At 44.8% G+C, this 10668-nt stretch overlaps 1 protein-coding gene across 1 annotated transcript in view; it reads left to right on the forward strand.

Moving 5' to 3' along the window:
* The window catches only part of LOC100749540 (potassium voltage-gated channel protein Shal), a gene marked incomplete at its 5' end in the record, with an annotated part of 99421 nt that overhangs the window by 53899 nt on the left and 34854 nt on the right, over positions 1-10668 (forward strand). Inside the window, one exon of the mRNA XM_033324028.1 lies at positions 10592-10666. Within this exon, the coding sequence (XP_033179919.1) occupies positions 10592-10666 (75 nt within the window). The remainder of the gene's footprint in view (positions 1-10591; positions 10667-10668) is intronic.

Raw genomic sequence — 10668 nt, forward strand, 5'->3', positions numbered from 1 at the left:
CTTCTCGTAACATTAGCTCGGTCAAGCCCAGTCTCCTTTATGTCACGATAGCGCATAGTTAGCAAAGTGTCGGCTCTGTAACTCTTTCGAAATGAGCCAGGACGCCTGTCGAGAGGAAGAAACAAACTAAAAGCGAAACGCTATACGATGTCGTAACGTTGAAGTTCAAGCTTGGAAGAGAAGGGACGAATATCGCCGCTTGAAAGGGGGAGCTTCTCGTCATCGACGCAGAAACGTTCGCTTCATTAAACCTGGTAGACGGCCGCTTGTTTAATTTCGCGGCATCAGTTGCGAAACGGGGGAAATGTCGCGCTATCTAAGCGCCGGTTCATTCTCGGGCGCGAACCAACGTCGCCTGCTTCGAATCCAAGAGTCCGTGCGCTGCGGAGTAATTTGAATAAACCCCCTCTGTTCGCGTCCAATTTTAGCACAGCACTTGTGCACGAGGGATACCGTGCCACCCATCGAGTGCGGCGCCCAGCTTACCCGCGCGCACACACATAAACGGAGAATAGGCCTCGGGTGTCGTTGAGACAGATACACAGCCACCGTGTGTAGCGAACGCCGGCAGATACTCCTTTGTTGTCATTTCCGTGAATTTCAGACCGTGATAATAATTTGGATGCCTTTTTTATTTCGTCGTGTTATCGTTTTAGCGATAGAATAGACCGTAGCGAGTTCGATAATAAGCGAATCGTCAGCTTTTGTGTTTCAAACTTTCACGATGGTGAGATATATTTTGATATCGGCTTTCCGGCATGAACAATCGCCTTTCGATTTTGCATTTGCACTTGGCATTTGCATTTTGGCCCGACGTAATTCCCTAGACGTCTGCTTCTTCGGGGGATACCTGGCGTTGAGGGTTGGCCAATCGAATTAAACGACATCCGGTGAACTCTTCCGGGTCGAGCATTCGGATTAGAACTTCCGAGTTGAATCATCAGTTTGATCAGCCAAGCGAAACATCGTGCAATATAAATGGAAACAGTGGTGACCGAAGCCTTCAGTTTCACGTCTCGCCTGCAGACAAATGCAACGTCTACGAAATCTCTGGTCAAAATGCAAATGCCAAGTGTAAATGCAAAATCGAAATTAACGATTAACAGTTCTTGGTGCGAGCTGCAGGTGAATCCTAAACCGTTTCATCTGAATTTTAATCTACCGGCGAACTCCGTTTCCACGAACATCGCGATTTAATATTTTACGAGATCGGATTGTTTACTCGGTAGGTTTTAGTTAACGTCTCGATGATACTTAACGGAATATCCAAATTCAGCATCGGCCCTTCGGCCATCCGTTAACGGGAATGTTTCCATGGCGCTGGTCCCGAAACCAAATGCCGAAAGCCTGATAAATAGGTCAGTTGGCGTACTGAAAATCGGAACTTCGTCTCGATGGTCACTGGAGCCTGAATTTCCGCGGAAATTCCGTTAATTGCAAGTTGTCCCGGGGTTATCCGTATCAAGGAGTATGCACATTTTACAAAATCAAGAGCAACCGCTCGTCCCAACGATCCGTTCGATTCTATTATTTTAGGACGAACGAAATGGAAGCCGATGTCGATAACTCGTACGTTATAGCAGTCATCCTCGTCGAGTTTTCTCTCGAGATCTTCTTATATCGTGTCGTCTCATCGTTTTGATTCTTTATCAGCTCTCAATCATGTTGGTCCTATTTCGACGATGCTTTCGCTACGATGGTCTCAGACCTTCTCAGACTTCTTCCTGCTGGATGTACTTAACCCAGAAAGAAGCGCGATTCCGGCGGCTTTTGTCAAGTCGCGAAGAAAATCGCGCATACGGCCCGAGGGAGCGTCGCTCCACTTCCTGCTGCCTTCTGTCGTCTACTTCTTCGCGTCTACGCGATCTCCACTTCCTGCCGGCGTTTAGCAGCCATTTTAACCGACCTTGCGAATCCTTTTCTTTTTCCTCTCTCTTCTCTTTAGGGAATCTTAGACCTGCTTATCTTCTCGAGTATCCTTCTAGAATTGGAAAAACCGCGCGACTGTTTAAAATTCTGCAAGATCGCCCGATGATATTTACATTTCCCTTCGTCGTATTTAAATCTTTCATCCGATTTACCTGGCCTGCTGAAGCTTATTGTTGTCAAAACTCTCAGCAGAAATGATTAATGCGTTTGCACGAGAATAGGCAACGAGTCCGCAGAGTCCGAGATGTAACTTTCGGCTTGGTTTAAACTAAGTTGGAACATTGTTATTTGGAATGTGGAACGTACCAGTATCGTTGGATAAATACAAAGTTTCTAACAGAGTAAATCCGCAAGGTAAAGAGACGACGAGTGGGACGAATATTACGCGGCACAATTGCCACTTTCTCGATCGTGTCATCGTCTTTCACGATTCTTCTTCGCTTCAGTGTTTTCCATCGAAACTTTTTCTCTGGTTTAATCCACTTAAGGATACCGTGCATGCCCTCCTCCGACGTATACTTATTTTTCCTGCTATCGAATCCCAATCGTTGCTCGCTCGTGTCCCTATAATTGTTAACCGATACGTTTCCACGATATCCTTGAAACGTCTTTGCGACCAAGCTTCGCAAAAGAATGTGCATGGACGACGTGCCACGTGATACACGTCAACAGATAACAAGAACGCGTTTCACCTTTCGACGATGCGATGACCTTTCACGAACCGGCAATTCGGCCGATAGATCGTGCTGTTAGACGTCTGTATCGGTAGTCTGAATCTACCGCGGGCTTCGTTTTGCCATCTGAGAATCGGTAGAGTCTTCATTTCATGGGACTGGATATTACGAGCGAAAAAGGACTTTGTTGGAACCCGATAATGACGCGGAATTGACGTCTGAATGTATTGTAGCATGTTCTCCTTTTTCCATCTGCAGGCGGTTGTTTTTAACACGTCGGAGAATCGTGAGAGTACATGGATCTCGCGAATATTCGTTTCTTTGTTTTCACGCCAGCTGGATGAATCGCTTCTGAAGGTAATAGGATGACAGTTATGAATAAAAAGAATAAAAAAGGGATGTTTCAGGCGTCAGCGATGCCTCCGCCGTCGTCTAACAAAAGGGAATTCTAAGTGGGACGGAGTTGAACTGCTCTTGCCCTTACTGTTACAAAGGAGCTCGTTTCAAAAAACAATGTCGATGATTACGAGCTCCATCACTCAGCGAAATGAGATTCCCTCGGCGAGTTCGATCCTGGTTTCACGTCGTGCACATAGCGAGACCAGACTTGAGGTAGCGTGTGTGCGATCTGGACGCATTCCTTGGTACCATAACGACGTTGTTCTCACACGGAATCGTAAGGAGAAGGCAGGCAAACGATCTCCGTTGAAGATCTTTCGAGGCGGTCGCGTGTGTTGCGCAGCTCGTGAGCATCAGACGCGGCCAATCGGTGTCGTCGTGTCGGCGTATTGATTTCTTCCGGGTCGTGGTCGGCCTCGATCGAATCTCTTCGGGAATCGAAGTCGTCGGGGCGAGACGTCATCCCGAGACCCGGGGACTAATTATAGTCGGAAAACGGCGTTAAAGAGATCCAACAATAGCGTAGCCGCATCGGATTTTCCGATCCGCATGGCACGAGCGGACGCAAGCGTTCGAGGAAGAAAGCGTTGTCGTTCCTCCTGCTAAACTACTCGAAAACAGACCTGTTTTCGCTTTTAAACTCATTCGTGTTTCGTTAGAACTTTCTTAACTCACTGGAACCTGTTAAGTCATCCTTTTCGGACAAGTTAACATTCTTTCTGCAACAACATTATCAAACCCTTCTAATTATAATCTTGTTAATGTTCAGGGAAACTAATTAAGTATCATAGTGAATAAAACATTAAATACTTCTTTTTAGAAGCAACTTTTATTCATCAGATTAGCATCGGACTTCGTACATTTTTTTAACACAAAAAGATTCAAGTGTTTTAACGCCAACGATAAGAGACTACAACTGCGAGCGACGATCCCTTATGCGAGTCTGTTGCGAGTTTTAAACTTCTTGAAGTAAATTGTAATATCATGTACGGATACTCGTTTCCTTTATTTATTTGTCTTCGTTCGACGACGAACAAGAAGAATTTGATAAAGTCCGGCCTGTGTACCTCTTCCTGTTCACCGAGTCAGCAGTTTGCGAAAGAAAATTGAGACGAGAATAGTTGCAGCAAGAGCCTTTCCTCGAACAGGGAACCCGTTTCATCTCGAACACGAGGAAACGTGTTCTCGCGAAGAAATGATCGATCTGGAGAAAAATTTCGTCGAGTTTGGGTCACGGTCTTCGTGTTTGTCCGTTTACTTCAATTTTTCCTTTTCCCCGGTTCCCGATCCACTCTATTTTCCTTATTCTCGGAAAGCCGGTCCTTTCCAGTACGCTTATTTCCAGCTGGACGATATTAAATTCACAAGTAGCCCAGCCATGTCGCCGTTTTTCAGTGTCGAGCAATGCATACGCAAAGCCGGATATTCAGCAGTCGTCTCTTCTTCTTGCCGTATTCACGCTCGTCCACGGTTCCTCTGCCTGCACTTTGAATCTCTTTATCCTTAATTCCATGAAAATTTGTCTGGTCCTCGCGTCAAAGGAATCTCTTTACAGTGGAAATACTTTTTCCCGGGGAATCCCAAGAATTGGCAAATAATCGCGTGTAAAAAGCGCAAAACGTTTCTCGGGTCTAAACACTCGTCGGTGAAACTTTTTCGTTGCTCTTGGCACTGAATCAACATCGTCGAAACTTCAATTACAAAATATTCTTCTCGTTATACGAAAACAACTTCGTGTTCGATCTCAAACGCAATTTATACTGGGAAATTATACTTGGACGAGTGGTAGTTTTCAAACTGTGCATAAAGAGGTCGACTAAATTCGTTTTAGCGAAAACTGCAAGCGTGTCTAAGCTGTCATCTTCGAATTAATGATGAAAATCGGCGAGTAAACTCGCGTTCCCCTCGCAGATCGATTATCCAGATTCTGTCATACACGAAAGCGAACGGCTGTCCTACGAAATAGGATGGAAGGTTCGAATTGTGCTAGGAACATCTATAAAATGGCGACAAGTGCGCGGCGTGCCGGGGTCAGGTCGAGCGGCGTGGCGAGTTATTTATGGGGCACGAGGATGGCCCGGCTGAATTTACGAACGCTGATCACCGCCTCTATTAAGCAGGGAATGCATATCCATTCTGACTGCGTCTTGCGGTCGCTGCATTTCTAAAATGGTGTCGCCCGTTGCACGTACGTGTTTTCGCCAGCACTTGCCGTCCGCGATCGACTTCACCACACGGTCAAACGATATTTGTACCCTTTTCTCAGCGCGGTTTAAATTTCTGCAAAGATACGAGAAGTTTGGTAGACGCCGAATAGAATACGTGTTTAATCTAGCGAAATAGATTCATTTTTGTTTTATACCATCCCTTGCAAATGCCGATTTTTTTTAGATAACTAACGTTTGATAAAATTTAATTAATTTATAGACAAGGTGGTTGGTAACTGGCGGTAAAAGCAGAAAGGGGGTGATTCTACGCGAAAAACGAAGTCGGAAACATAGAATAAAAATTTTTCGTTTGAGGCTTTGTTTTCGAGAAAATCGACTTTGAATTTTCGCTCGGTACGGCTCGTTGTCTCGATGGAAAAATTAAAAAAAAATTGTTTATTCTATATTTTCGACTTCTTTTTTCGCGTAGAACCACCCCCTTTCCGCTTGTACCATAAATTACCAACCACCCTGTATAAATTAAATTTAATTAATAATTCGTTCAGTTGAGAGAAAATAAAGTTTCCACCCTCCGCGAAGGAGTTATTTATCTTACGTATTAAGTTTCCGTTCGAAGTCGAATAGCGCGACATTTTTAGAAGGAGGATTCAACTTTTCAAAATGCAATTGAATTTGAAAGGGACGGAACCGTTCTGCAATTTGGCTGGATCGTTGTCGAACAGTTGGATCGGAAAGCGAAATCCTGCGCCGATTCCGATCCATTAAACGCGATTGTGCGCGGGAAACGAGGCGAGCCGTGGGGCGCGGAAATTTGTTTAATTTATATTTAAACGCGCGCAGCTGAATCCCGCGACATTTAGATCAATGGCTGCGTTAAATAGAAGATGTAATTGGTAGCCCTCGAAAATGGTGTCATGATACGCGTCACTATCTTGGAGAGGTCAGTTGCGTTTATAACCACCTTTACGACCTTTACGTAACAAAAATAACGCCACCATGCTGTTTATAGAGGCCGGCGTTCTTCCACTATCTGACGTTATTCTCCATGGAAATTGTATATTTTTCCGACGGAGGTACGTCCGGTGAAAATCACAGCGATGTTGTGAATCGTTTAGATTCGAGGATCAAAGTTCCACTCGATCCGAGTTAATAATCTTCGTGCCGTTGATTTTCCAACGAAAATAGCCTAACCACGGAAAAATGATAGCGTTGCAAGCAGTTCGACCAACTGTAATTTATATTCATCAAGTTGGAAGTCGAATGAATGATAGTTAGTTTAGTATTCTCGGTAAACTCGGAGCAAACTTTTTCCTCGGCTACTCGGCTATTCATCGTGTATTAATTAAGCTTCCCTAAAGCTAAAAGTTCTTCGCTTTTCGTCGTTAAACGCACTCGTTCTCCGATAATTTGAATCTTATTCTTAGTCGTTTAATAATCCAGAATCTCGTCAGCTTGCGAAACGATCGTTTCCCCTAACCGGCCATCACGCTTCGACTTCGCAAACAGACAGAAAGTCTGTTTTTTCTTTGCATCTGAGCTTTCTTACGAATCGAGTAGAGACACAAGAAGAGATTGATCGAACAAAGCGTGGTATTACCTTGCCGAACCACAGCTCCCTTTTGTCCGTTGATCAAAGTGGAGCACGTATCCTTGCTCCAGTATGTGACAAAGAACCGTCTAAGTTGTCGCTTTGAAACAAAGTTGGGAAACACACACAACCGCGTTTCCCTCGGCTGTCTATCTCAAACGTTCTCATCGAGACGCTCAAAGTCTTGATCAATAGCCGCTCGCAATTTCTCCTATCATCCGGCTGGCTCATCTTCCACTAACGAACGAATCTGTCCGAGGTACTGGGCCTGTCCAAAGAATTCCGACGAAGGATTTTCTTTGAGTCGCCACCAGATTCGCGCATTCGTCGATCCACAGACCAATCGCATTTCCTTCTATCGAAAGACGTATAGACGAGATCCTTCGGGGAAAATAATGGAAGGTGCAAGTTAAAGGGTATGTTTTGTCGGTTGGATATCCAGCCCCCCGTGGAACGGCTCGTTTTATTTCTACGCTCGGCTGGTGCTCACGGGGACGAAAATAAGAGGCTCTGACGCGATAAGGACGAGTTTAATCCGGGAAACGACAGAGACGCTAGTCTATTCGGAAATACAGACGCGAATAAAGCTGCGGTAGGTCCGCGGTAGTCTGCCTCGTTCACGAGTACAGTCCTTTTTCGTTCCTTTTTCCTCGTTTTCCTCATCCCTTTTAGCCCATTTTCTCCCTAGCCTTCGTTATAGCCGACGCGCGGAATATTTTTCACGCCTCGCTGCAGGAATAAACATCTGCCTTCCTGTTCTCCCGCTATCCGCGTAAAATAATCCGAATTTTTCGGGTCGCGTACGATCCGTCACAACTAGTTGCGATTCATGAAATTTAAATATTTGCAACGGGCTGCGCGTTATCGAACGACGCGAACGTGCATACGAATGTTAACGCAGCCATCTCGTGGCTTTTCATCGCGAGACTCGCTAATGTTAGATTCGAAATCGTCGGCACGTTTCCTCGCTCGTTTAGTCGATAGACCGTCTATCGACAAGGAAACGCCAATCAATAGATACGTTCGGTGCACCGAAAAGGAATACCGTGCGAATGCACGTCGTAGATAACGATCGCATACAGACCATCTGCTCGCAATAGCCGTTTCAAAGCTGATGCTATGCGTCTTCTTGGACGTTTTAACTTTCGCCTCCGCTGGACAACGGTAACGTGCTTGGTCGATCTGACCTTTTAACTAGAATTTATCGACGCAAACGCATCGTGTTATCGATTTTTCGCAAAGAGAATGCCAGTAACGCGAAGGACGAACATCAGGTGGAACGAGAACCGAGATGCACGAGTTTTCATTCTGCGACATCGGTTCTTGCACGCGAAAGACGTTAAAGGTTTCGACACCCGATCGTTCAATCTCTATCGTGAACGATGGATGAAACGTTTCCACGACGGTAATACGTAGGGAGAGTCGGAGAATAGAAAGAAACGAGAGGTTATCGAGCGATCTCGACGTCAATTCCGCGTGAGTCAACCTCTTTTCACCTACGCGGAGAAGATTCGATCTCGTGCAATCGAACAACCGCGCGATCTCTTCTGGAAAACCACTCGGAGAGGAGCTGAAATGGGCCTTTTCGAACCTCGGTTCGGCTAGGTCAGACACTCGTGCGACAGATTCTCTATCGTTCTCGATCGATTCTCACTACGAGGTTAGGAACTGCTCTATTTTTGCGATTGAACTTTATAGACGCTTGCTTCAAGTTGATTAGCCCTTTTTTCATTCTATCCTTAACCGATCGATTATCAATAAATCCCACGAGTGCCCTTAGAGATTTATAGTTCACTCGTATCTAGGGCTTTTTAACTCAATCTCATTAACCTGTGAGTAACTTGGAACGTTGATGAAGTCGTCACGGAGCTTCGGCTCGTAGTTCGAGGTGTGCATTTCCGTCGTGATTGCGGCCGAAATCGTAACGGAAATAACCAGGACACGCGGCTAACAACGAGCGTTCGCGTAAATGCGTGCTTTCCCTCTGGCTATGTAATTCGAGCGGAGAAACAACTTGCGACATGGTCTCAGCAATACTCGGCGGGCCAAAGTTTGGCCGGCAACAATGGCACTCGTTGGAAATGGCCTCGGCGCGATTCCTCTGCGTCAACACGCGAACACGTTCGCCACGTTTGCTCTCAGAACTATTTTTCTCCGTGCTCTCTATTTCTTTTCCTACCTCTACTACGTTTTATTGTCCATTCTAAGTTACTTTTCAAACTTCCACCTAAAGTCCGCTGGAGAAGAACGATACGACGTCGTTGCGATTTCGCGGCGGTGACGCTATTGCGATTCACTAGCATCGTATTTCTTAATGGTATAATGCTCGGGAACGTAGACCTCTATTATTGAAATTATAACGATATTGCGTCGCACTTTATTATTAGGGAAATTTTACAAGCCACAATTTACAAGTGTCTTAACAACAAATATTAATAAATACCCTGGCATAATATTAACAAGTTTGTTAATGGAACAAACGAAATTTCATGAATTAGAAATTATCGGATTATCCTATATACGACGAAAAATTACAAAATTGCGAAGATGGAATCTATAATGCACAACTTGTAACTCGTTAATTTAATATTATTAGTTCGTAAATTATATGGAGCAAGAGGGGATCTGAACTAATACTGCAGTAATTGCGTTATATTAACGTTGAAAAGAACAGCGAGTTCCCTCGTAGCATAATGGATGCATTCAAGGCGAACGAACAGCGTAGCTCGAACAGCACGCGGTTGTCTGACAAGTCACGTTTCCGATCTACTGTGGTTACATGGCAGCGCGTACAATCTGTTCGACACGACGAACAACTTTGACGGGAGTAAACATTTTTAAGAAAAGTAGATTTTCCTTAATGAAAGGAAGTATAATATATATAACGAGCATGATACACAATTCACATACTGTATGGTATCACGTAACGTTATGTAGCGACGTGCATAATCTAGTTAATCGCGTGAGCATCCGATTTAGAACGGATACGTCTTCCAAACAAGGCAAGTAACGTTCATTTGAGGACTAGAGAAAATATAGGATTACGAATTTGCGTGGAAAGGGGATCCGTGGAATTTATAGGTAACAAGATATCGATGGAACGCGCGTCGTGAATTATAAAAGTTGAAACAAGGAGGATCGAAACTTTCGACGGCAAATTACGAGGCTGTAAACTTACCGGCAGCGGCTCTATCCTGCCTGGTGTATATGTAGCTTCGAGCAAACCTAGAAAACTCTATCCTTGATCTAAAAAAACTTGCGGCGCTACATTAAATAGACGAGTCTATTCTCTTATTGTTCCAACACGAAGGGGGAATAGCATGTTAACGTTACGTTTTCATGTATTAAATACGAAGTAACGAGAATTATACCGAACCATGGGGCAAGAATAGCGCAACAACGGTGTAAACGTACGAGCATTCTTTCAACTCTTTACCGATTCTCACAGAAGATTCTCTCGTTTTTCCATCGTAGCTGCTAAAGATTTCAGAATTCACAAGACACATTTCACAACGCACGTTCTTGCTACGTTCAGCTAAATCTGCACCTGCATTCTCTCAATCTCTCGTCGCTTGTGTCCATCTTCTAGCCGAAACACGCACCCGATACTCAATCACTCGTTCACGCGAATTCTCACACCCACGCTACAAACGATATTTCTATCATGCCTGTTTTCTACTTATTTTTAAACACAATCCTGCCTCCTCTCCGTCTTCTCCCGATCGTACCGTGTTTCTCTCATTCGACATTCAACCTACGTTATACAACGAAATATTGCTCACACATATTAGTTCTGCAGAATACCAAGGAAACGACGAACTTTTTTGTTGCAGGATCGCGAGTTCGTGGAGATGGAGGTACCCTACAATGGTGCCCCGAAGAGGCCGGGCTCGCCGTCGCCCCTGACCTC

The sequence above is a fragment of the Bombus impatiens genome, unplaced genomic scaffold (genome assembly GCF_000188095.3).
Source record: "Bombus impatiens unplaced genomic scaffold, BIMP_2.2 scf_1445, whole genome shotgun sequence".
Taxonomy (NCBI): Eukaryota; Metazoa; Arthropoda; class Insecta; order Hymenoptera; family Apidae; genus Bombus; species Bombus impatiens.